The sequence below is a fragment of the Callospermophilus lateralis genome, chromosome 8 (genome assembly GCF_048772815.1).
Source record: "Callospermophilus lateralis isolate mCalLat2 chromosome 8, mCalLat2.hap1, whole genome shotgun sequence".
NCBI classification, from domain to species: Eukaryota; Metazoa; Chordata; class Mammalia; order Rodentia; family Sciuridae; genus Callospermophilus; species Callospermophilus lateralis.
In genome coordinates, this window is record NC_135312.1 from 94,546,295 (window position 1) to 94,573,318 (window position 27,024).

A 27,024-nucleotide genomic window follows, 5' to 3' on the forward strand; every position below is an offset into this window, starting at 1 on the left:
ATATAATCCTTCTTGCGCCTTCAAAAAAAAGTCATTCCATTCTTAATTTTGATGTGTATTAACTCTTAAATCATGCCTAAGGTGGTTTTGTTTTGTTTTAACATCAAATTATTGCAACACAAAAGCTGTGCGTCTGAGAATGCTGAACTTTCAAAGCTGCCATTAGTAAGCACCACACCTCTAGGCTGTTTAAGGCAAACAGCAGGAGCTTATTCCTATAAAGGCTGATGTTTGTCTACAGATAACTTACTTCTCATGTCTGTAGCTTGAAATCCTCCACTTATCCCTCAGTCCTTCTGAGCCTTTAGAACATGGCTCTGCTTTGTTTTCTGCCTTGGCTTTATCTAATCAGGGTGTTCAGATGGAAGAGTCCAGGCAGGGTACGCCTTCTTTTACAGGGAACAAGCAAAGATTAGTGGGCTGTAAACTTGCATTCTCTACGTTTCCATCCAAAAGTGAATAGCTAATCCCTCATGTTTCTTTTTACATGTGCCTGCTTTGCCTGGGTAATTCCCAAGAATTCTAGTTTTATTGCTTGCATAGCCCTGCCTTTATTCACCCTTCACATCTCAGATTACTTGTTCTTGCCAAAATGTCAAGTTCCAAGCTCTAACAAAGGAGTTTCCCAACAAGACCTTTCTTCAAGGGGCATCCTCGCCTTCTCCTGGCTGAGCTCAAGTTCAAAAGCAAAGAACCCTTTATCCTGTCCGGGAAAATGGAAGAGAGAACCCAGGTCCACACTGCTTGGAGACCCCCAAAGAGGCCCCCTCCCTTCTTCTTCCTCATCCTATCCCCAGGATCTGCTGCAAGTATTGCTTTGGGATCCATTCCTTGAATTTGAGCTGTAGCTTTCTCCTTCCATAATTTAACAACAAACGCAGGGCAGCTCTTTCCTTCAGGTGGACGTGTGGCTGAATTATGTATTCCCTCACACACCAAGGAGCAAGAACAGTCCAGCAGTTCAGAACAACTCATGTTTCCACCCAGTTATTTGGCAAGAAACAACACCCTCTGCCAGAGCATTATGAGTCCCAGAACAACCTCAGGCCTGCTTTGCATGTTTTGTCCTTCACAGCAAGCTTTCATAGGAGCAAAGCATGGAGGAAATTAATCTGGTTTCTTATTTATGTCTTTGGTTGAAAGTAACAGAAAGCTTTCAGAGTCCAGGGGTTCTGAATAGAACCCAGGGTGAGGACGTGCAGCAATAGTCCCAGGGATAAGGAGCCAGAGGCAGTCAGGAACACAAGACACTTTTTTTTTCCTCCTTATTTTCCACATCTGCATGCTTTCTTGAGAGCACACAGCAAACTCCCTGCAGTCTCTTCTAGCATAAGGAGTCTGAGGCCACCAGAAATGTCTACATTCAATACCAGACTTGTGGGAAAGGGAGACTGTGCCTCAACCTAGAACTCAATGGCTCTTTTCCAGTCATGTGTTGGGCCTATTTTGAGTCATTGTCTGGAGATGGGGTAGTGGGGAGCTGCTGGCCTCCTGGGCAGACGTGGTATCAGGGGCCATCTAGGAGGATGGAGATTGAGAAAGGATCTCAAACAGTATTGATTATAATTGATATCCCACATTCTTCCAAAAAGATTCTACTAAAGAAGGGGTGTGGGCTGAGGACATAGCTCAGTTGATAGAGTGCTTGCCTCACATGCACAAGGCCCTGGGTTCAATCCCCAGCAACACACACACACACAAAAGCGGGGGGGGGGGGTGTAATGAAACTCAACCCATTAACATAGGCTATCCTTCACAAGCAAGGAGTGATAAATTTAGAAAGGGGGAAGACTCACCAAGAAACTCTGGTGGGGAGAATCTTCTTTTAATGTGGGATTTTGAAATTAGTGGATTTTCTAAGACTTTGTAGCCATTCACCCAGAATTCATGAACCAGGTTGCTATGAAAGGAAATAGAGACAATTTAAAACTAGATTTGTTCATTTCTTTTAAATGCACAGATATACTATGTTCTTGGAAGGACCTTGCAGCTATGGCTGCACACCTGTAATCCCAGTGACTTTGAAGGTTGAGAAGAAGGATCACAAGTTCAAGGCCAGCCTCAGTGACTTAGGAGACTCTCATACACTTCACCAGACCCCTGTCTCAAAATATAAAATATATAAAGGACTGGGGATGTAACTCCGTGGTAAAGCATACTTGGGTTCAATCCCCAGTTCAAAAAAAAAAAGAGAGAGAGAGAAAAGCAATTTCCATTCTGAAGCAATTTTTACTCTGGTGGGAGTAAGAGAACTAAGTGAAGGTCAGGTGTTGCTGCTGCCACTTTATTTGGGAACATGCTCTCTGGTTAACACAGTCCCTGTCATTGCTGCTATCTGGCACCAGGTAATGTCGCTCCTGTATAGTCCTGTGTGTATGCATGCATGTGCACATACGTGTGATCTGTCAAATAAGGGCACACCTGGCCAGAAGTTCAGAAGAAAGGGAGTGTCTGATCACATACACCAGCCGTTTTCTCATGCTGGCAGAGGCAGCTGGATTTCCCAGTGACCAGTTGTGGATGGTAGGGATAGAGAGGTCAGACATATGAGGAAAGGGAAAGAACAGGGGACTAATATTTACAGAATGCTAACTATGCCAGGCACTGTGATGGGCTCTTGAATGTCATCAGTTCTCATGTGATCACATTGATCCCATAGTTGCCTTGTGCAGTTCTTCAGGTGCCATTAGTTATCTCCACTTGATAGATAAGGACATCAGGGCTTTGGACGTCAAGAAACCTTCAAGAATTCTTTTTGTCTCAAGAGACACCACAGTCCTCACCATGGCCTGGGGGGCCCAGCACAGCCTGGCTTCTGTTACCCACTGTCCTGTGTGTTCCAGCCTCTTGGCCCAGCCACATGCCTGTGCCACGGGCCTTGGCCCAGACTGCCCACCGCCTGGGATGCTGCTCCATTCTATCCACCAGTCAGCTCCTTCAGGTTTTTTTCTTTCATGTAACTACTTTCTTCATGGAGGCCCACCTTATGTGTGCTATTTTCATATGGTAACAGCTCTCTCTGCCTTCTGCCACACCCCCAGATCCTTATGCTGCTGTCTATAGTGCTTCTCATTTTCCCAGATCCTAGGCAGTCCACTCTTCCATGTTTCTTTTTTATTGCCTTTCTCTCCCTGCACACCCCAACTAGCATGTCAACCTCGTAAGAGCAGGCACTGCTGAATTTCCTGATTTATCCAAGGTCCACGCATGACTGCTGTGCTCATAGTAGATGCTCAATAAATATTTTCCCCATGGATGAAGAGCCATTCTAGAGGTCAGAGAAGTACAAAGCACTCGAGTCCGAGTTAAGCAGGGTAGGCTTAGGCCCAGCTGAGAAGGCTGTTGTTAGGCACTGACTCCAGCCCAATGAGGAATGTCCTGTTTACAGATCTGAACTTACGTGTCATGCCATCTTCTCATGAGGATTCCAGACAGTTTGAACATATGAATTGGGGCATCAGGACCCAGTGGCAAAACTAGGATCGACTTTTTGTGTATTGAATTTTCCACGAGCCCACGTGGACTTCTTTGACATGGCAAGGATGATGCCCAGAGGCTTTTTATTCCTGAAATAAGTCCCTGCTCTATAAAGACATGTATTTTGTTAGCCTAAGTATTTATTAGCACACTTGTGTGGACTTTGCTACCCACCTGCCAGAACTGGGGTGTCATTCAGACTAAAGTGTCCGAAAATATCTAATAAAACGTACATGTGCTACAGCTCTAGCTGAGGTGTATTTTCTCTTTCTTTCCTTCTTCAGTCACAGGTTTTAAATGTATCTCTTCTGTTTATTCAGGCACAGATGAAAATTTTCTTTAGAAATTTGACAGAAAACTAGTTTTTTCTTTCCAGTTTAGGTGAGAAGATTGACCTGATTTTGATTTCCCTCAACAGTATTGACCTTGTACATTGTTATTTTGAGTCTGTTCACAGGATGCTGGACAGATGCCATGGATGTAACTGCTATTTTTTAAGCAAAGAGGATTGAAAGTGTCCATTTAGGAGCTTCCTATGAACTTTGATGAGCACCAAAACTATAGTTGCTTCTTTTTATGGATACAAGTAGTGGGGGTGGAAATGTATAGAAATTTTTAAATAATTTAGGCTTTCAAAGTACATAGGCTAAAATTCGCTTCAAAGAGAATCCCAATAGCAGCCAAAATTCCCATAAAAGAAAATTGCCCTTCAGAATATACCACTATATCAAGCTTAATTGTCTGAGAGTTCTTTTGTTCAAGAGGACATAACGTTTGGAATTTGAGCAGCCATAATCTCCATGTGGAAGATGTCAGAAACATAGGTATTATACCTCCACCATCTCCAGTCACCACTGAAGATCTTAAGTTTTACTTTTTTCAGTAGCTCCCCATTCCACCGCTTCTCTGCCACTCCTGGAGAGGACCAGGTCTTACCTGCATTTCCAAAACCAGCTCCTTTGGGTTCCCATGGATCTGCTCTGGGTGCTAACCTATTCTGCAACCCCACATCAGGGTTTTTCCAAAGCCTGAACCTTCTCAGCTCACTCTGCCCAGCATATGCGGAGACAGCCCTTAAGTAGCTTCCTACCCTTCCTGGGGTGATGGCTGGATTCCTTTTAAAGCCTGTGAGCTGGCCTGTGCTGGCATCTCTAATTATAAACCTGCCATAATTTCCTGTCACCCCCACCCTCACCTCTTTCTCTGGGCTCCAATGACACTAATCCTTGTACAGATCTGTTTATTTGTGATGCTTTTCTTAACACATAGATTTTGGTGATATTGGAGATAGAAGCCAGGAGTGCTCTATCATTGAGCTACACCTATTTTTTAAATTTTTTGTTTTGAGACAGGGTCTCACAAAGTTGCCTAGGCTGGCCTTAAACTTGTAATCCTCCTGCCTCAGCCTTTAGAACTGCTGGAATTATAGGCATGCACTCCCCCTCCCCCTCCTCCCCCCAGCCTACCACATTCTCTTCCTGCTGCCTGAAACACACTCTTCCCCTCCTTGTTTTACTTGTTCTCACCTTTCAGAATCCAGTCTGTGCACCCCTCATTCAAGAAGTCTTCCTAGACCACTCACTGGATCTACTCCCCTCTTAGAATCTTCCTTGACCTTGAATGCTTCTCCTTTGTAGCATAATCATGGACAATTTTACCTTTTATTGTTTGATTATTTAATTATTCTTTCTCACTCTGGATTGTAAGTTTATTGTGGGTGGGAACTATATCTGTTTTCCTCCCCCTCCTCCTCCTCTTTCTTCTTCTTCTTCTTCTTCTCCTTCTCCTTCTCCTTCTCCTTCTCCTTCTCCTTCTCCTTCTTCTTCTTCTTCTTCTTCCTCCTCTTCCTCTTAGTCGTTGTCGTCCTCCTCCTCCTCCTCCTCCTCCTCCTCCTCCCCCCCCCACCCCTGCCAAGGATTGAACCCAGGGGCATTTAACCACTGAGCCACATCCTCAGCCCTTTTTATATCTTATTTAGAGATGTGGTCTCACTAAGTTGCTGAACCTGGCATGTGCCACCATGCCTGGCTTGTATCTGTTTTCTTCTGTTTATTTCAAGAGAAAAGTAGCATCTAGTACAAATTAGGAAGCAAAACCATATGTGGTGAGGAACACCTGTAATCCCAGTGACTTGGGAGATTGAGGCAGGAGGACTGCAAATTTTAGGCCACCTGGGGCAATTTAGCAAGATCCTATCTCAAAATACCAAAAGGACTGGAGACTGAACTCAGTGGTATGGTGCCCTGGGTTCAATTGGAGTACAGGGGGCGGGGGGTGGGGCGGGAAGTAGGGACTTGATTTTTTGTGGATGGATGGATGAGTGGCTTTTTGAAGTATTCATTTTTGTGCTACTTGGAATGTAGCACAAAAATGGAATCCAAGATGTTGGAGGTCTGACAGGACAAAAACAAACAGATATAGAAGAGATCTTTCATTTGGGGGCTCAGAGAAAGGTGAGCAGATGTGCTCATCCTGTCACTATTTTCCTCTCCAGCTTTTTCCAAAGATCAACCCTGCTGGATCTTGTCTGCCAAGCCTGGTGGGCTTTCATCAGCAAGCCATTCTGTTTCCACCATTCTTTTTCCTTTCTGGAGAGCATAACTTTGATCCCTGGACATTAACGGAGCTACTTAGGGTCTTAGGGCATGAGAGTCATTACACTTCTCCATTCCTGAGCTTATTCTCTAGACACTTTATGCACATTAGGGAAGTACAGCTTGAGCATCCCCAGCACCAACATGATATCATGCTCAAAAGATTCAGAATTTTTTCTAATAGGGATGTTCTACCAGTAAAGTCTGGGCAAATGTCCCCAAATCCAAAAACAAAACAAAAAACAAAACACCTCTGAAATCTGAAACAGTTGTGGTCCCAAGCATTTTGAGTAAGGAATACTCAACCTGGACCCTAATAGTTTTGAGCTAGTGTGGAGGAGTCAGATTTTTTGAGCCACCCTGCTCAGGCACCAACTTGTGTGATCTTGGGGTAAAATACTTAGTATTCCTAAGCTTATTTTTTAATCTGTAAAATGGGGTGACAGTACTGACTGCATGGGGTTGTTGTGCTGTCCTATTCTATAGAAATATAACATAAGCCACAGATGATATTTACATTTCTCAATGCGAATATGAAACAGGATAAATTATAGTGTTTAATTTAACCCAAGAGATCCAAAATATTATCATTTCATCATGTAATCAATAATAAAACAACTACTAATGAGATATTTCACATTCTTTTTATTCATATTATAGCTTCAAATCTGGCATACATGCAACATTTACCCGCACGTACTTTAGCTCATACTAACATTCAACCAATGTTGGCAAAATTATTGTTATTCATTTTGAAACATCAAAAATTGGGTGGACAAACATTCATAATGCACACTTGCATGTATTGCCAAATGAGACGATGTCTCAGAATTATTTCTGATTCCATTTGAAGGGAATAAAGAGTTGCCTTGAAGAGTTCCCAGCTGTTCCCTGTAAGTCAGCCTCTCTAGGTTTCAGAATGAGGTCAGTTTGGTAGTTTATGGTTGCCTTTTCTTTGGGAGGTGGGGAAGGGGATACTGCATGTGCTTTGAGTGCTGCCTGCCTGTCTCTGGTTTTTTGGCTCTTCTCTGTTTAATTATTTGGAGCTGGAACAATTTGATTTTAAAACAAAACATATGGGCTGAGAGTAATTGGGAGGGCGTTTGCTAGTGATGTAGCACCAAAGGTATGTATCAAGTTGAGGCCCCACTTGCTTAGGTATCCAGCGTTTTCCCTTACTTCAAGATTGTACTCTTTTTCCAAATTCTTAAACACTTGTTTGGAAAGTCACAGTCAAAGCAGGAAATATTGGAGCAAGATTGTAAAGGAAATTGTGGGTCTTCTTTAAATCTGAATTTTTTTTCTCTCTCCTTTTGGTAGAAAACCATTGGGTCCTATGCTATTTATATGATTCATAAAAGAAAAAAAGTTGTTTTTCAAAGTGCAAAGAGAAAAGAGAATTTTATTTAAAGGGGAGGGAGTCGAATCCCCCAGTGAATTCTCTGTCCTTCTCCTTCCCTCCTTGGCTGGCGCCAAGATAGAGAATTTCTGATCTACAATCAGTTCTTAGGTGAAGGCAAGACTTTTTGCCTCTTTTTTACCTTTTTGATGCCTTCTCTGCTTGCTGGGGGAGGAATTTATGATGTACTGATCATATCCCATGTACTTTTACCCTAAATGCTGCAACATTTATGTTGGGGGGATGGGCACTTCTCAGGAGTGGTAAGAACATGCGCCTATCTTAATCAACTTCTGCCCCTCCACTTAGAGGCTCTGTGCCTCTAAACAAGTTACGCAAACTCTCCAAGCCTCATTTTCCTCTCTCCTACAACAGAGGGTAAAAATAGTGTCTATTTCAAAATGAAATTGTTCTGAAGTATGAAAGAGGCATTGCCGACAAGACACTAAGCACAGCTCCTGGCAACTAATAAACACAAACAAATGTTGACAATTAGATAAGGGCCCTCACCAGTAACCTTCTGCCCTCTTCAGCATCAAGAGGGACAATTGACCTCTATGCCTTTTGCCACCACATCCCACCCATTGCTTGCAGGGACTATGTGTTGCATCAGGGGAGATAACCAAACAACTGTCCATGAAGAGCTTTCACATTAAAAAGTCACCATGTCATTGGGATGAGTTTGATGTCATTATGAGTGAAGTCAGAGCTTCAGCTGTGCATGCTGGTGCTGTTTAGGTTCTGTGGAGTTCTGTGTATTCACTTGTCGGTTGATCCTCTATTTGCATGATAAGTATGACCATAAAACACTATGAGTATGACTATAACATACTGAGTTGTTTTATTTGGGTACATTTGCTGTTTGGGATCCGAAATGACACATGGAATGGCATTCTGACCACAGTTTTTCTGCCAGAGTGATGAAAACAAGAATTATTTCTAAACATTCTATAGGAGCAAGGGTTGGAAGAACAGGGTCTTCGGTTTTTATAGATCAAGGACATGCTGAAGCTTTTCTGTATAGGGGTTTATGTATGTATTGCCGACTCTCTTATTTATTGTCAGATAATTGTTGGGAGCTTTGGGAAGTTCTACTTTTAAAAACATGGCCACATTTCAGAGTAGTTAATTGTCTTCTTTCAGTTCCCTCTTTCCCTCTACTCCTGCTATTTTCCCACCCCGGTTTGGATTTATTAGCCATTGCCTCCAAAATGTCAGTAACTCCCTGCTGTGAGCAGCAAAGCCCGCTCCAGGTGGATAGTTCTCGGATTTCCCTGAAACCCTAAAGAATAACCACTCTCACTCTCATGTTCTCTGCAAACCCTCTCCTTGGACAGCTGGCCTGACATTTAACTTAATCAAGATGTTAATAAAACAAACAGTGTGTGCTGCCTCCATCAGACTTCTCCTGCTTGTCACCTTCCCACTCTCTGTTCACTTAAGTGTTTGGAAAGGAAATCCAGGGTCACCATTGACAGTGAAGGTGAGGAGGGAGGTGAATGTTCCCTCACAGCCACTTACATCAGCTCCAGTCAGGGCCCCAGTGGGTGGGCAGCCCTGAGTAGTGCGCCACCCAATCCGTGGCATCCTGATGATAAGACACCCCATTATTTTAAGTACTATCCTGGGTGGGGGACCAAGCTATAAGATACCATCAACTTTAAGACACATTCCAGTTTCAGAATTGTTAAGATATAGGGAGGAAAATGTGCATTTTAGAGCTGATGGGATACAGTGAGAATTAATGAAAGTGGAAAGTCTTCCCAGTTGTCAGCTGCTGCCCTCCTGTCACTGCTTTCCCATCCTCAATGCAGCTAATTGGCAGAACTGTGAGATGTGTGGTGTATACGAGCTGCGCCTCTGCTGGACTGGATGCGTCAAGTGATGCGTGGAGTTGGAGGACTGAGTTTAGACCAGGAAGAGGCATGGAAGCTGTCTGATATACAATTTAAGTAATTTAAGTTTCTGAAAATAAAAGATTCTAGGAATTGAACTTGATCAGATTCTTGTTGCCTTTGAAGGAGTGATAAAGAATTGTCAGGGGAACTGGATGCCCTTGCCGTTTATGATGGAGAAGAGAGGATTGTGGCTCCTCTGACTTCAGGCGCTGCTTGTCTGTTTTCCAGTGAATGTCAGGCTTAGATTCATGGGAATACCACTGTTTTCTCTCCTACCCCCAGAAGTAGCATTCTGCATTGTTGATAACTGATTTCACTCAAGATTCTACCTAATGCCTGTTGTGAGGGTGTACGCCTGGAATTCTGGTGACTCAAGAGGCTGAGACAGAAGGATCGCAAGTTAGAGGCCAAACTTTGCAACTTAGTGAGGCCCTAAGCAATTTAGTGAGACTCTGTCTCAAAATAAAAAAAATAAACGGGGCTGGGGGTGTGGCTCAGTGGTTAAGTGCTGCTGGGTTTAATCCCCAGTATGGGGTAGGGGTCTACCTTTCTACCTAAGTATTTCTACCTAAGTATTATTCTTTACATTGAATGACTTCTAAGCATCCTTCTTAATGTTGTAATAATTTAAGGCAGAGAGATTAAGGAATTTCTTTTCCTGGTAAAGGTGATTTAGAGGAAGCCATTTTCCAATCAGGTGAAGTGACAGAAGAATTGATTGAAGTCTTATACATACAGTGTTTACCCTCATACTGACATTGCTTTCTTTCTTTCTTTCAGTTTTTGGGAATAGCATTTCTTGGAATTGGACTCTGGGCGTGGAATGAAAAAGTAAGTTGAATATCATGAAAATGTTCACATTTTGGTTAGAGTCTGTACGTGACATGTCTTTTTTTTTTTTGTCTTCGACGGCCTCAGAGTGTGAAGAATTATGGCTCTTTGATGAAAGAATGAATTCTTGAAAGATAAATGTTACATTTGCCAAGACTCTATAGGGATGGACCCTAAAATGATTACTGCATCAAAATAATTACAAAAGTAACAATATTCATGTGCAACAGAGAATGTGGTTGGAATTTAGTCAGTTGGCCAGAGATCCATGTTCCCATAGAGTATTTTTTACTCAGGCACAAAAATTTTAGTAATGCTTGAAAATATCACTAAACAACCTGTATCCTCCCCTCTCTGTCTTTACTTTTTAAAAACCCTTTAGAAGATGACTCAAGCCATAAAACATGTTTTTTTTTAGTGTGTTATGTGATAAATTATTAGCATGGGTTATGAAATAAGCCAGATAAAAATTTATGTTTGAAGATCAGATAAATTCATCAATGATGCTAAAAAATGCAAATAGGTGGATGCTAATTCTAAGTATTAAGAAATGTTCAAAGTCAATTGCCAAGTACAGCATAGTAAAGGGAGAAATCTGGAAATTCAGAGTAACGTGTTCTACATTACAGAGGGCTGGTGCAGTGCTGGGGCCTGTTTCTGTTCCAAGCAGCATACTTGAGGATGATGCCCCATGTTAACACCTCCACTAGACTTTCCATTGCATCTTTTAATTTTTCTCTACAACTTCCCCTACTAAGGCCACCACTAGAATTCAAAAATGAATGCAAACCCTTTTAATCTTCCTTATTTGGAAGTGAAAGCGCCGGCAGCCTTGATCTGTCCTGGTATTTGCTACAGTCAAGCCTCGCTGTCATCTACCTGGTGAGAGAGCAAGGGTGTTTGGTTAGTTAAAAGTTCTTGTAAACTTTAAGGAGTGAGCTGAACTTTTCCCAGAAGACTATTGCTTCATCTCTTGGGTATTCACCCTGGAGCCTGATCAGGCCTGAAGCCAAAAGTTCTTTTGAAGTGATAGATGTATTAAGGACCATTATCAGTAGATAAAAATGAGGGAAACACTCAGAAGTTCCAGCAAACAAAAGACCTTCAGATGCCAGTGGGAATCTCCACAACTAAAACAACATGCAGATACACCTTCAGATAGACCTCCTAAAACGAAACTCAAATACTGAATTTTGAAAATGTGCTCTTGGCGGAGGTGCAGCTCAGCGGTACAGAGCACTTACAGAGCATGTGCGAGGTCCTGGGTTCTATCCCTGGTACCTCCCTCCCCCACAAAAAAAGAGAGATAGATTTATTTACAAAATGCCATTGTAGTATATAAAACATTTTCTTGGAAAATGAACCTGCCCTGCATGCTTCTGAGGCAGGACTGTGATTTTACATGAAGTAAGACAAATTAAGTTCCCCAAACAGATAATTTTATCTCCAGAAACTTTTCCATTGAATACTAATCTTCTCTTGGATTATGATTAGCTTCCACCTCATCCCAGTTAAGCTTAGGGATTTGTATTGGTGGAATCACAGAAATTTCCCTTTTAAAAGCCCTGTGGTTCATTAAATGCCAGATAACACAGCTTTTTATAACTCCTTTAATAAGTGTCCATTTCTATCTGCTTTGAAAAACTGCTGGGAGGTATTAAATGAACTAATTGCCTATTCTAGCAATAAACAGTTGATCATTTTATAGGGTTTTTTGATGAAATATAATTATCTTTTATTTCATTCGTTGCCTTTTAAATGTCTCTTTTCTGATAAAATCACAAACTTCTAGTCTCACAAATCCAGAGCAAGGGGTGACACAGTGTTTCTCTTGAAGTCTGGAGTTACCTGCCAAGTCACCTAGCTAATGTGTAGCAGAACTTCATGAGCAAGGACCAGATCAGAGTAGCAGGGAATAAAGAAGTGTCCAGACACACAAAAACCCAGTTTTGTGAGCACTGGCTGCATGTCTCTGACCTGGGCGTGGGGAATGCAACAGGAAATGAGCTTTCATTCTAGTGGGACATTGACCGGAAGCAGGTAATTGGCCAAGAATATGCACCTAGGTACTGGTGAGTGCTTGGAATTGGACTGTGGGCTCAGAAACATTAAGTGTAGGGTGAGGGCTACTTTTGGAGTCTCTTCTAGATGGAGTCCTTGGCAACAGCCTCCCTGAGAAAGTGGCACTGGAGCAGAGACCAGAGAAAGTAAGAGAACTGTGCAGAGTAATGGGATAGGAGCATTCCAGAAGAGGGATAGCAAGTGCAGTGGTCCTGAGGCAGGGCCTGGGTGATTCCACTGAGTGACAGGAAGGAGCAAGGGCAGGAAATAGGGGCTATGACTGGAGAGGTAGGCAGAGACCAATTTGGGTGTATTCTAGGAATGAGAGGAGCCACCAGGGCATTTTGGTAAGGGAGGATCCCCATCTAACTCTTGGTTGCTATGTGGGAAAAGAACCAAGCTTTGGGGTTGGCTACAGACTGAATGTTTGTGCCCCTACATAATCTAAATGTCAAGGCCTTCTTCCCCAATGTGATGAGGCTGTGGGGATGCAAATAGGTCCTGATGGTAGAGCTCTCATGAATAGGATTATGTCCTTATCAGAGGAGATGGTAGAGGGATCTCTTCCCCACTACCCTCAACTGCTAGGAGAGTACATAACCAGAAATCAACCAAGAATCAACCATCACTAGGCACCAAGGCTGTTAGCATCTCCATCTTGGATTTCCTAGTCCCCAGAACTGTGAGAAATAATAGTGTTATTTAAGCCACCTGTCTGTGGTGTTGATTGTAGCAGCCTGAATAGACGTGAGTTTAAATTCTGGCTCCTCCATTCACCATCTCCTCCAGGTGACTTTTGGGCAACTGGGTTTACTTCTCTGAGATGCCCTTTCCTTGTTTGTGCAATGGGACCACTTATCTCACCTGATAAGCTCGTGGTGAGCCCAGGTTCAGGCTCCCTGGAGACGTGGCCCTTTCCTTTGGAAGCTTGACTACAGCACCTTGGCTCCTGCATGGAGGCAACAGCAGAGGATGGTTTCGAAAGCTACCTCAAATTTTAGAGGTGTTCCAAGCTCAGACCCATGCAACAGAGAGGACTGGATTTATTTGGGGTTCTCTTAAGGAGGATGTGATGTGCATAGATGACCTTAGTAACTACAAAGGCCACGCCATTGAACTTGAACTCCTTTGGGTTAACCTCCACGCTGGGATGTTTTGAGGAGAATCTCAACCAGTTTGAGGGCAGCAGGCAAGTGTGCCCCTGCTAAGCTGATAATATCAGTGGGTGAAACAGTAAATGCCCCAGACCAAGATATTTAAAGGTAGCCTGGAGCGAAAGCCCTTAAACTGGGTCACAGATGGAAGGATCCGATTTCCACTGCAAGGATCAGATTTCCTAAACAGATGGAGCTTTATATTTTATTTTATTTATTTATTTAGCAGTAGTAGGGGTGGAACCCAGGGACGCTCTACCACTGAGCTACATCCCCAGTCCTTTTAGTTTTTATTTTGATACAGGGTCTGCTAAATTGTCCAGGCTGGCCTTAAACTTTGATCCTCCTGCCCCAGTCTCCTTAGTAACTGCGATTTCAGGTGTGCACCACACTCAGCTTAGATGGGGCTTTAAACATATTAACATGGAGTACAGAAACTTTGGTGACAAAAATTATTACCACTCATACTTAATTTTTAAGATCGTCAGAGTTTTAAACCTAGAGTGAATGTTAGACATAATTATTAGATAATTCATTTTATCTAAATTCCAAATTGTCTGTGAATAGGCAAAGGATGCCTGTCTCCAGGGAAAGCAGGTTTATGTGGAATTTTTCAGTGATCATAGGACCTGCTGTTTGGAAGAACATTATAGTTGCGCAGCATGAATCACCTCTATAACAACACTCGGGCAACATCCAGCCATAATGAACTCATTCATTCAAATAAGATTATTTAGCACATAGATGTGACAGGGCTATTCTGGATCTAGGAATATGAAGATAAGATGTTTTCAGTCAGCAGAGAATTTACCTAATCGTAGGAAGGGTATGCATGTGCGCGTGCGCACGCGCACACACACACACACACACATATATAATATATATAAATATATGCATACATGTGCATAAAACAAGACATTACCATAAATGCTAGTTAGGAGTGTACATACATTTAATAATTCTCACAGCAAACTATCCACCATTTCTGACTCTTTGGGTTGCTCCTACTATTGGAAAGAGCTTCCTTCCATCAAATTGGTCTCATGTCACTCATTGGTTCTAGATCTACTGGTTGGATCCTACAGCAAAAGTCCTTCCACATGTTAGCCCTTGAGGCAGTTCAGGGTGGAGGTCTGGTTCCTTTGGAATTTCCAGACTAAACAGCTTCTCTGGGTGATCCTCACAGGCCTGGGCTGGAGTCCCTTTTCCGTCTTGGTCACGCTCCTTGGCCTCCCTGAGTGTGTCTGTACTCTGAACAGGATGCTTTTGGGACATAGAGAATAAGGCTGCATCACACCCCCTCTCACATCATGAGATGTCTTTGAAGCTTGACACCCACTGTTGTTGATCACAGAATCCACAGCTTGCTGACAGTCCCAGGCTGGTCACAGATCTGGCTGCCTTACCACCTTATGTCTGGCTGGTTTTCAAAGTCAAACGCAAGATTGCTCGTTTACACACTGATATGTCAGCCCACCTGTCTGCACTTGCTGAGATGGCTCTGAAGCCTGAATGTCCTCCAGCAAGTCACCTTTCCGCTCTGCTTGGCTTTAGCTGGTCAGCATCCTCCCTTAATTCCTCCTTTTGCATGAGGCCTTCCTGTAGCCTGTTCCTGGCCCCCATGCCACCTGGAAATTCCAGTTCAGTAAGTCTGGGAGGGACCCTGGGACAAGCCTCTAGTTGTCACTGGTAAAAACCACTGATATTTTGAGCAGGCCAAGGACATAGCTGAGATTTTCTCCAGAGGTGACACTCATTCATTTATGTTTGCTCTTGGGTGTCATTAGTCAAGCTTTTTCTTTTTTTTTTTTAATTGGGGCTTATAACCAGGGTCACTTAATCATTGAGCCACATCCACAACTCTTCTTATTTCTTATTTTGAGACAGGGTCTTGCCAAGTTGCTTAGGGCCTCGCTAAAGTGCTGAGGCTAGCCTCAAACTTGCCATTCTCATGCCTCAATCTCCTGAGTCACTGGGATTACGGGCAGGTGCCACCATGCCTGGCAATCAAGCCATCTATTTGCCATTGCATCAGACTACTTTTTCTGTACCCTGTCTTTGTAGATAGCCTGTATCCTTCCCTTTTTCTGAGTAACCAACCTCAGGACTTAGTGACACTTGGCAGTGTCTCACCGAGTCTACCCTAGATCCTGGAGCATATCATGTACTCACCCAGATACATGGGTCCCTTATCAGCAGAGCAGGGATGGAGGCAGGGTACCTTGTTCCTCTCTTCTAGAAACACTTTCCTCACTTGTCTTCCTCCTGCTGCTCCCACCTGCAGGCAGTGCCTTCCCACACAGCCTTGGTGCTTCTACCTCACCTCCCTCACCTCCCTCACCTCCCTCACCTCCCTCACCTCCCTCACCTCCCTCACCTCCCTCACCTCCCTCACCTCCCTCACCTCCCTCACCTCCCTCACCTCCCTCACCTCTAAAGTGTAGTTGCCCCACACTGTAGCCTGAGACCACTGCTGTGTCTTCCCTTTCTTCCAGAGATCCCAGCTAGGCTTGGGGCCTGCGTACTAGGCATCATGCCTGACTTCCAAGTTTATACTTTTGGTCCCAACCTCATCTGAATTTCAGATTCATACCCAGGGGCACACCTGAGGTCTCTACTTCAGTGTCCCAAGGGCTTCTGAAACACACATCTGAGAGAGCACTCCTATCCCAGCCCCCACCCATCAGCCCTTCAAAATTGCAGTAAATGGCAACTCCATCTTTCCACTTGTTCAGATAACCTTGACACCATTCTCTCTTTTCTTCTTGTCACGTTCCATATATAGGCAAATGCACTGTCAGCTGTACCTCGAAACTATACTGAGAATCTCATTTCTTCTCACCACCGCCACTGTTTTTGCCCTGGTCTAACCAGCCACGACATCCTGCCTGCATGAGTTCAGAAACCTTCCAGTTATTTCTCTGCCTCTGCTCATATCCTGTTACCCACCCCAGGCCTGTCTCCATGTTGCAGTCAGAATGAACCTTTAAAAATGTAAGATGGATCCTGTAGCTTCTCCTTCCAAAGCCTCCTGTGAGCTTGTCGTTTTATTCAAAGCCATATGCGGTGCCCACAGCCTCTCTGACTTCACCTCCCACACTGAGCCCTCCATTTCTGTGGTCCATTCCCCTATATCCAAACATGCCCCACCACCCCAGGGCCTTTGTACCTGCTTGTCCTGTGCCTAGTAGGCTCTTTTATAGAGAGCATTCCTCACTAGAAAGCAAGTTCACTGAAGGAATTTTTGTTTTCTGCTATACTCTAGTACCTAGAACGTTAAATGGCATGTGGTGGTGTTCAAGAAATATTGTTCATGAAAGAATAAGCAAATGAACAATGAAAGCATTCTTATAAACCCTGCTTATTTTGTGGCCTCTATCACTGAATTATAAAAGTCAGTAATTTCTTGGGATCACTAGTGACCTATATTGAGACTTCTTATCGCATAGAGGATGTAAAATTACATGTGGTTTCTAATGTCGGATGTGAGAGTGGCACAGTCTTAGAAAGGGCAAACTCACAGAGCTGGGGTTGTGGCTCAGTGGTAGAGCACTTGCCTCCCACGCATGAGGCCCTGGGTTCAATTCTCAGCACCACATAAAAACAAATAAATAAAAAATAAAGATATGAGTCCATCTACAAATAAAAAAATATATTTTTAAAAAAAGAAACGGCAAATTCATAAATTCCAGTCATCAGAAGAGAAAATAGCCACTTGTTTCTGTCACAGAAGTGGAAATCTATATGTGGTTCCCTCACTTCATGAGAAAGCTAAGGTGCCTTTCCTTTTCCCTTTTGCCCAACTTATTACATAGCTCTTGGATGGGCTGGGAGGGAGAGCCATACATGACTATCAGTTCCAAGAGAGGACAGGGCCAGTCAAGTTGTTGAGGGAAGGAAGAATCGGGCTTTTGGGAATAGGAAAATTGCCTTCCCTGACCTTTAGGGAGTATGAGGTTCCCGTTGCTCATCCTGCAAACTTGAACATAGCCCTGGCCACTGGGCAGAGGGGATAACCAGGCCTGGGTGCCTGTCTCCTTTTCTGTAGCACTAGGCCTTACGGTGACCACCCAGAAGATGTTTGTGACAAAATGAATGAGAACATGCAAAAGAGCTTTATACATTGGAAAATGCTACACAGGAAAAAATAGCTCTGTATAAAGGGGTTTCATTTTCACTTCTGAAAGGGAAGGATGGCATTCTGTTTCAAAGGTGAAGAAACTGGAGGCCTGGAGATGTTAAGCTGGACATCTGGCCCCTTTCCTTCCACTTCCCTTTCAGTGCTTCCTGCCTGCCCTTGTGCTCCCTGGGTTGGGTTCTCTAGGGCAGAATGGGAAGGAAAGATCTGGTGCTCAGAGCTCCTTCTGGGAGGGAGAAATTAAAAGAATGGGAACTTAACCCCCCGGGTTGCTTCTCTCCGTGGCTTTCCTGCAAATAGGAAAGACTCTTTCTCCTGGAGGCATCTTCCAGCCCACACCCTGGGACTGTAAGTCTCATTCTAGAACCCTCCCTTTGCTTCCTATCATGGTCCCACAGTAGAATCACCCTGAGAATCCTTCCCCATCTTTCCAGGAAAGGACATTAGGGACAGTGAGATTCAGTGCTTTAGGGAGTTCAAGTTCTTGTCTGGAGTAGGTAGCGGGTGGGAGGGTCACCCAGATGACTTGAATAGGAAAATGGACTCCTCCGCTTTCAAGGCGCGGTGGGGAGATATCTCTGACATACTGAAAAGACTTCTGCAAAGATTTCATTTTATTGACGGAAGCGTAGTATGTAGTATGTTCGTCTGCCTCTCTCCTTCTCAATTATCCACATGATCCTCTCAAGTTCATTCCCTGTTGCATCTGAAGAGCTGGATGGCAAACAGCTCTTGGTCAGTGCCTGGAAAATCACCCGTGCTCTGACCTGCTGTAATCAGCATGTCAACAGTACATGACATGTCACAAAAAATAGGTTTTTTTTTCTCTCTTTGTACCTCCCTTTAAATTTTATTCAAAGGAACTTCCCTAAGAAAATTCAGGTTGGTCAAAATTTCAATGGTTTTGTGGTTTATTCACAGGTATCTGTCACTGTCCTCCTTCACTTTGAGGCACAGATCCAGGCTCAGTTACTACACAGGACTGGGTAACAATCAAAATGCCCAACCTCACTTTGCATAGCAACGTCCTCCCTGGCCCAGGCCCATCTGCCTTGGGCCTGGAGGAGGGGAGGGGATGTGGGCCTCGGGCCCTCTTCCTCCTCTCCTCTCCCCCACTCACCAGAGTCTCCTGCCCATTTCCTGCCCTGGCAGGGTGGGATGGGGGTTTGCATTCTGGGCCTGGCAGATGTTAAAGTGGGGGTGATGTCTTGGTCTTTTTGAAACTTCCCTGCTGAGTTCCTCTGCCTGGTGGTTCCTCTGAGCTTGGTAGTATCTGGGTGGGTCGCCACCTGGCAACCTCCTCTCAGACCTGGTCTCTTCCTCAGTCAGGGTACCTCTGAGTTCTGCCTTCGGAGTTCTCTTCTTACCCTGTGGGCAGCCCTATCTGACAGGAGCGTCAGGACAACCCCAAGCTGCCTCTTCCATTTTGCCCTCATGTTTCCTCTTGGACGCAACTATCTGTGAATGAGGTCATCCCACCCCACCTGTACCCCTCCACATGCACCTCTGCCCGGCACCAGAGCATCAGCCAGCTCCTCTCCCTGGATTCCCAGGGCAAGAGCCAGCCCACACACCCTAGGGCCCTTCCCAGGCAGTCAGACCCTAATTTTCATGTGTCCCAACTGCAGACTCCCAATTCAGAGCTCCAAAGGTCCCCTTGAATATTCTCACTAGGGTTAGAGTCAGAAGGAAGGTGTCCCCACCCTGCCCTCACCCCTGAGAGTAGTATCACTCAGCACAGCAGCTGCTTTCTCCAGAGAAGGATCATCCCCTCACACAGTCTTGCCTGATTTCACTGGGGACTGTGAGAGAAAGGAGTAGAGATAGAGTATGGAGGGCAGGAGGGCTTATTAGCTCCTACTCACTTTGATCTTCCTGGTGATCAGTGAAATCTGATGTACTTTTCTTAAAATCTTGGAAACATACATGCTATTAGGTTGGAGATAAGACTCTCCTTCCCCACTGCTGCCCGCTGTCTTCGCGCAGTAGGGCATAGTGGGTGGTTAGCACACTGTTCAGAGGTCAGGTGGCTTGGGCTCAAATTCTTGCTCTGGGCTGAGGATGTGGCTCAAGCGGTGGCGTGCTCGCCTGGCATGCGTGCGGCCCAGGTTCGAACCTCAGCACCACATACAAACAAAGATGTTGTGTTTGCCGAAAACTAAAAAATAAATATTAAAATTCTCTCTCTCTCTCTCTCTCTCTCTCTCTCTCTCTCTCTCCCTTAAAAAAAAAAAATTCTTGCTCTGCCACTCTCTTGCCTGGGTGAGCTTGTGAGTTTCCTCATGGGGATGCCTGTGCCCAGCTGTTGAGTTTGTTGTGAGGATGAAGCAAAGCAGAGAGCTCTGTGTCCTGCTGAGTCAGTGCTCAGCAGTGTGGCTCTTTGGTCACTGCTTTGGCTCGGGCTCCCAGCAGCTTTCACCTGGATTGCCACAGCCCCTTAGGTGCTTGCATGGCACCTAACTGCTGCCTGGGCACTTTCTACATGTGCAAGTGGTTGGGCCTTTCTCTCCTCAAAATACGGTAGATGCAAATCCAGCCTCACCCTGCCAGCCTCTTTTCCTCTCGCCACTTGTCACACTCACACATAGATGCCGTGTTGGGCCAACACCTGTCACCTTGTCTTTATACTTGCTGATACAACCTGCCCCTCCATCTGCCCCCATGACACACGGTGCCAGGTCCTCTGTGCAGCACACTCTGTTTCGGTTTCTCCCCTCTAGACCCAGCTCCCCTAGGGAGTCACTGTGTCATTTACTCTAAGTGCCCATGATTAACACAACACCTGGCCCCCACAGGCGATCCCTGTTGGAGTGTGAACTCAGCAATCAAATGAGTTGTACACCTCTATGGCTTCAGAATAGATGATCACGGCCACTAGGCTAGACCTTGCTTTTTTTTTTTTTTTTTCCCACTTTAGTTTTGGAGTACCAGGATCAAAGCCTGTCTTAGTCTGCTCAGGCTCTTGTGACAAAAATACAATAGACTAGGGAGCTTTCACCACAGGCATTTCTTTCTCACAGTTCCAGAGTCTGTAAGTCCAAGATTAAGGTGCTGACCAGTTTAGTTCCTGGGGAGGGCTCTCTTGGTTGGCAGATGGATGCTCACATGGCAGAGCAAGAGAGGGTGGGTTCCGTCTCTTCCTCTTCTTTTAAGGACACTTAACTCATCATGGGATTCCTATCCTCAAGACCCTCCCAAACCTAACCACCTACCAGAGGCCCCATCTACTATCACACTAAGAGTTAGGGCTTTAACCTATGAATTTGGGAAGGAACACATTCAGTCCATAGCAGTCTCTATTATTATTCCGTTTAAACTTTATGCTATCCTGGAATGTTCCTAGGTACATCTTCCCTTTTCAGAATGTGCACATGAACATTCTGAGGAATGGCTAGAAAACCATGCAGAACTTCTGAAAGGTGGCACTTTGGCATGTGACTATTCCCGTGTTTGTACAGTAGTCACACCAGTGCATGCTGGGAGAGAGGTTTTCCTGCCTGTGGACAACCAGCTGATGGGACTTGGTGCAGCTGCCTGCGCAGCAGCTACTTGGTTGTGGGATTTTATGTAGATCACCTAAAAAGATTATCATCATTCCTTCTGAAAGGCAGGTCATGACCATTCTTATCTGCAAGAAAAGATTACTGAGTCTCACTGATAACCTTTTTGTTTTTCTTTTTCTTACCTTTTTTATTTAAAAAAAGAATTTTTTTTTGAGATAGGCTCTTTGCGGCTCCAATTTATGCTCCTCCCTCCTCAGCCTCCCAAGAAGCGGGGATTACAAGCCTGCGTCACCACATCCAGCAATCACCACAGTCACCTTCCTTGATAAGATTAACTGAGAAAGAAAGAACCACATGTCTTTGAAGATGCCAGTCTTCCTGAAGACTTGCCTCTTTGTCAGGCCATGAGCCAAGCTGCTCTTGTTCCCTTATGTCTGGTACTCTTCAGGTCCAACAAGCTTTCTTCTCATCCCTAGTCCTTCCTGTGGCCTCTGCATCAGTTTCTTAGATAGGTGAAGGTTTGAGGTTTTGCAGAGTGGCTTTGCCAAGTAACTTTCTTTGAGGGTCTTTGATAAATTTCTGTAGGGGAAGGCTTCTCTGTGGTCCTCTTGCCCCTACTTGGTCTTTGTGTGGACATTGTTTGAAACACAATTCCAGTTCTCCAAGACCACACCTGAGTCACTGCATTTTCTTTGAAATGCCAGACCTAGTCTCCCTTTCTTAAGAAGAAAATGCTTATCTCCCTCTTACTCTGGGGAAAGTGTTGTCAGTGCCACCCCAGGAGGGCCTGATTTGTGGAGGGCTGTGTGAATCAGGACCCTGTCTCATAAATCTCCAAGGGTTCCATCTGGCCTGACTTTGCATACACATTTCATATGCCTGCTTCTCTGTTTCTCATCCAGCAGTTGAAAGGAATGTGCTTGTATACGCAAAAGCAGAAGAGTCCCAGACCTCGGGGTGTATTAGTGCTATTTTTGTATTTCTTTTCTGTGTGGGTTGACAGAGAAGAAGCTGAAACTTGCCAGGTGGCACACAGAGGCTGCTCTGTGCTGATGGTAAAAAAAAAAAAAAAAAAAAAAAACACAGACACTCCTGAAGTTTATTGGTTTGGAACCCTCTGGAGCTTTGTTTGCCTTTTCCATTTATGCCCATGCCTAGAAACCTCTGTCAGGAAGAAATCGTTACTCAGAGCATATTCCTTTGTTGCAGAACCATAGGGAGAAGCTGCTTAAATTCCTAGCTGAATGATTAAAGTACTGATGAGGAGATGGACATAAATGGGGAGGTTGGATGATTTTTCACATTCTTTCTAAGGCATACTATGTTCATCAAACCATGGGACAGCCAGATCTCACAGGGCACAGGATGTGGACCAGCAACTGAAGGTCATTCAAGGGTAGTGACTCCAACACCCAGTATGTCCAGTCAGCCCCCTGGCAGCCGAGGTGTCCGTGCTCCTGGTTCTATGCACTACCACAGTACCTGCTTGTTGATTGAACCCACCTGCCTACTGCAGACACTGACTTCTCTTTCTTCTCTGCGCCACATCTATGTGCTCTTGGCTTCCACTGTCTTGTGGCTTCTTCCTGCTCCTGGATTTTGCTTACTCATGGCTTCCCCCTCCTGCCCTTCTCTGCATGTCTTAGATTATTCCCAGTTCCTCTCCCAAAAATCCATTAGGAATGATCATCAGATATAGCTGTGCCTTTCCTTAGAAGGGGCTCAGAGAGAACAAGTGCTCACATCAAAATAGATTCTTCAACACAGTTGGATTAAAATTTCTCTTAGATGTCTCTGTAGCACCCAGTGACTTACTCCTGTTCTAACATAATAGTGATAAAGGGTGATAAACTTTTATTGAGTTCTTATCATGTGCTAAGAACTTGATGTTTGGATTTGCTTGGAGTATTTTCTTCATCCTTATAATAATCTTATGATATAGGGTACCATTTCACATATATGGAAAATGAGACTTAGGCAGATGAGGCAATTTGCCCAAGATCACATAGATACTAAGAGGAGGAATGGGGATTCAAAGTAAGGTAGTCAGATAAAAAGTGCCTGCCTGGATGTGGAGTAAAGGGGATCCTTGCACAGTGTTGGTGGAAATGTAAAAATTAGTGCAGCCATTATGGAGAACAGCCCCCTGGCATCATGAGGTTCTTCAAAAAACTAAAAAGAGAGCTACCATGTAATCCAGCTATCCCACTTCTGGGTATATATCCAAAGGAAATGAACTCAATATACTGAAGAGAGTTCCACAGTCCCGGATTCATTGAAATGGCTGTTCAAAATAGCCAAGAAAGAAAACCAACCTAAGCACCCATCACTGGATGATTGGGTAAAGAAAATGTGGTATGTATACATAAAGAATACTGTTCAGCCTTTCAAAAAATTCCATCATTTATACGACATTATGCTGCAAAATAAGCCAGGCACAGAAAAACAAATTCTACATGCTCTCACTTATATGTGGAACCTAAAAAAAGCAAACTCACAGAAGCAGAGAGTGTGGTATCTGGGGGCCAGGGAGAGTAGGGGTGAAAGTGGGATGATGAAAGGTTGGGCATCCAGTTATAGTTAGATAGGAATAAGCAGCTTTGATGTGCTTTTGCACAGCAGGGTGACTATAGGTAATGATAATGCACTGCATATTTCAAAAAGAAGATTTTGAGTGTGGACACCACAAAGAAATGTTTGAGTAGATGTTTACCTTGATTTAACATTATACAGTTTATATACGACATATCAAAACATGGCATGCTACCCCATAAGTACATGCAGTTTTTATGTCTTTGTGTTTTCATTTTTAAATGTAAACTTGAAAAAAGACAGTGTGGTCACTATTGCAGTTTCCTGTTGGTCTGTGCCACCCTTAACCTTGTCTGAGCTACCCTACTTGCTACATTTAGAATCTTGGAGGAAACTGCAAAAGAGCCCCAGGAGCTGGAGTGCTGTACACTATGATTTGTGCAGGTTGAAGACTCTGGAATGCTCTTTGTCCCACTCTGAAGCAGCCTGTCTAAATGAATGGAATATCAGTCTCCCTGGTTCCATAATGGACACTCACGGATACCTTTTTGTTTGCTGGCTGCTTTACTTCTGTTATAATGATGATTGCCTCCGCCCTGTTCCATTAATATGTCTTATTTCTGTTTAGACACATATTTGTCTCTGCTGAGGGATACTGTTGAATACCTCATGGAAAGTGGGAATCTCCTGTTTTCACTGGAGCATCATTTCTTTAGGGCTATAGGTTGATAAAGCCAATTTGTGGAATGGCCAAGATGTTGAATATATTCGTTTCTTTCAGCTTTTAAACTGACTGCTGTTCATTTCTTCTTTATAGCAGTGCCATAGGTTCTGGTCAATTTGTTTTTACCTGTGCTGCCTCTTGTACCAACAGCTGTAGGCTACAGGTGGGAGAGAAGACCAAGGGAACTAAGAGCAGTGATATTCAAACATACCGTTTGAATATCAAGAGTGCTTATGAATATGTTCATTTCTTTCATTCCTTATTAATATCTTTATTATATGTTTAAGAATTCCTCCTATATTATGAATCTGTACTCCTTTTGAACATATTTTTCTTGTAATCTGCAATCTTGATCTCTGGCTCTTATTCTGTCTCTGATGTTCCTGTTCAGAAACACTTCTGTGTCAAAGAAAACAAATAGTTAAAGGAAGTACATATTATGTCAGTAACAAAGTACCTGAAGCTTCCATCCAGAACTGCTAATTTCACTGATGATGCTGGACTGAGAGGGAGTTAACATGAACGAAGACTATTAATGCTGGTTTAGTTGCTATGTTGACTTGAAATATCAGCCAGCGGGGTAAATTGACCATTCTAAATTCAGCACTTCCTTTTACCATTGTGTGCTCCTGGCCCCCAGAGCACTTCTCTTCCCTTGAATTAAGTGTGGTCTCTGGTTAGGGCCATTTGTGTGTGTGCTACTCCCTGATGTTTCCCTGCCCCACACATGCACGTTTGCTGAAGCATGGTTTGTTCAAAACTATTGTGTTGGGCAGAACTCAGATGCAAACAGAAGACCCACATAGAACCCTCTTAAGCAATCAAAGGGTGTCTTCTGAGGATTCCCAGAGTGACACTCAGGACTCTAGGACAGGCCTCCAACCTCTAGGCCCTGGGATTTATTCTGCCTTCAGGAATTTTCCCTCCCTACTCTTTCTTTGTTTCTTCCTAAGCTCTGGCTTTCTGTTTCTCACTGTAGGCTAACTTTCCTCCAAGTGGTAAAAAAAAAACATGACATTCTGCACATGGCTCCAGAGTTTGGCATTTTACAGTTTCAGCCGCAGGAGAGAGATGCCTCTTCTAAATCCTGGCATCCCAATAAGGGGACTCAAGGCTTCTCAGCTCTCATGGGGGCAGTGGGCTCATGTGAGGAAGGGCATCTCCCAGGGGGCTGTGGAGTGGATTGAGGGGGAAGAAATCCTTCCAGGAGGAGGAGGAGGAGGTGTTGCAGGTTTCCCCAAGACTAGGTGTCTGCCGGTGTTGTTCTTGCACATTCCTGAGGATTTACCACAAATCCGACTGCCTATTTTAAATCACTTGGCAGACTCAACTGTAATCTTAGATTTTTTTTTTCTTCCAGCTTCTTGTCAACTACAAGCTTTAATTATAATTATTCTTCCACAAGCATGTACGAGCACTTCTTTCTCATTTGTCAAATTGAGCTTAACAAAATTACAATGTACATTGAGAGACCCCTCTTGAAGACACGGAAGGCGAACTATCTTCTCCCATTATTTTCGTAATCCAGAGTCATGGCTGTTAGGTGATGTTCAGCTCACCTGAATCTCTGTGTAATCTGCTGCTCCGCAGTGAGCATTTGGACACTTGGCACAGATGAAAGAGCTGTCTTCTCTCCCTCTTCATTTAGGTAGTAAGCCCAATTCCAAGGGAGAGAAAACTGTTATTGGGCATCAACTTCGACACTATGTGCTTCAAGACTTGAGTTAATTATATACTGAATTCTTGCAAAATGCTGAGAGTGGATGTAATGGATTCTTACCACAAAAACGATAACTGTGAGGAAATGCATGTTAGCTAGATTTAGTCATTCTACTGTATGTGTGTGTGTGTGTGTGTGTGTGTGTGTGTGTGTGTGCGTGCATGCATGCGTGTGTGTGTGTGTGTGTGCACATACATACTTTAAAACATTTTGCAGGATAAGTACATATAATTTTGCTTGTCAATTGAAATGTTTTAAATAAATAAAAGATATCTTCTTTTCATCAAAAAAAAAAAAAAGAATTAGTTTACAACCGATATCTACCTGGGTATATCCTGAATCCAATAAAAATAAAGTTCTTGGTAGTCTATCTTAGGCTTCTCAGAATTATAGTTCCCCAAGCTCTTCATAGTATCTGTCTCCAGCCCTATCTTTTGCTGGAATTTAGAATTAAATGAGTAGAATCCGCAGTCCAGCTAGGCCCCCAAATGATTGTCGTTTCCATGGAAACAGTTGAAGGCCTCTCAATTAAAATTGCCCCTGCAGGCTAGAGAGAGTAAGTATTAAAATGAGTTTGTCTGAGAAGCCAAATTCTCATCCTCCAAATTAAATCCCCAGAGGACAAATGATCTAGGAATCTACTGATCGTTGGGATCATAATTTTTTGCCTTTTGGGGAGGAATTTTTTCTTGATATTTTAGGCACATGGGTGTTTGTTTGCTTGCTTTGCAAAACCGCCCCGATAATTATCTCTGTTGTCCACAGAGCTCTTTGTGTACAACCCAGAATCATGGAAGAGTGTTTGGGAACAATTTGATCTTTGCTCAGACTTGAGTGTGAGTCACAAAAAGCCCATTAAAAATGGATGAAATCATAGCACAGTCTTAAGTTGGAAGGAGCCTAAAGGTCATTAAGCCCCAACTTCCTGTCCACTTTACGAATCCTTCCTAGAACACAGTTGAGAGGTCCCCAGCCTCAGCTGCCCATGGAGGG

General features: G+C 43.9%; 1 protein-coding gene and 1 non-coding gene across 2 annotated transcripts in view; both read left to right on the forward strand.

Moving 5' to 3' along the window:
- Positions 1-27,024, forward strand: part of Tspan5 (tetraspanin 5) — a 164,287-nt gene that overhangs the window by 122,393 nt on the left and 14,870 nt on the right. The window contains exon 2 of the mRNA XM_076864432.2: positions 10,149-10,199. Within this exon, the coding sequence (XP_076720547.1) occupies positions 10,149-10,199 (51 nt within the window). The remainder of the gene's footprint in view (positions 1-10,148; positions 10,200-27,024) is intronic.
- Positions 16,941-17,013, forward strand: Trnag-ccc (transfer RNA glycine (anticodon CCC)). Its single transcript has one exon. It is a non-coding gene; the product is annotated as a tRNA-Gly (tRNA).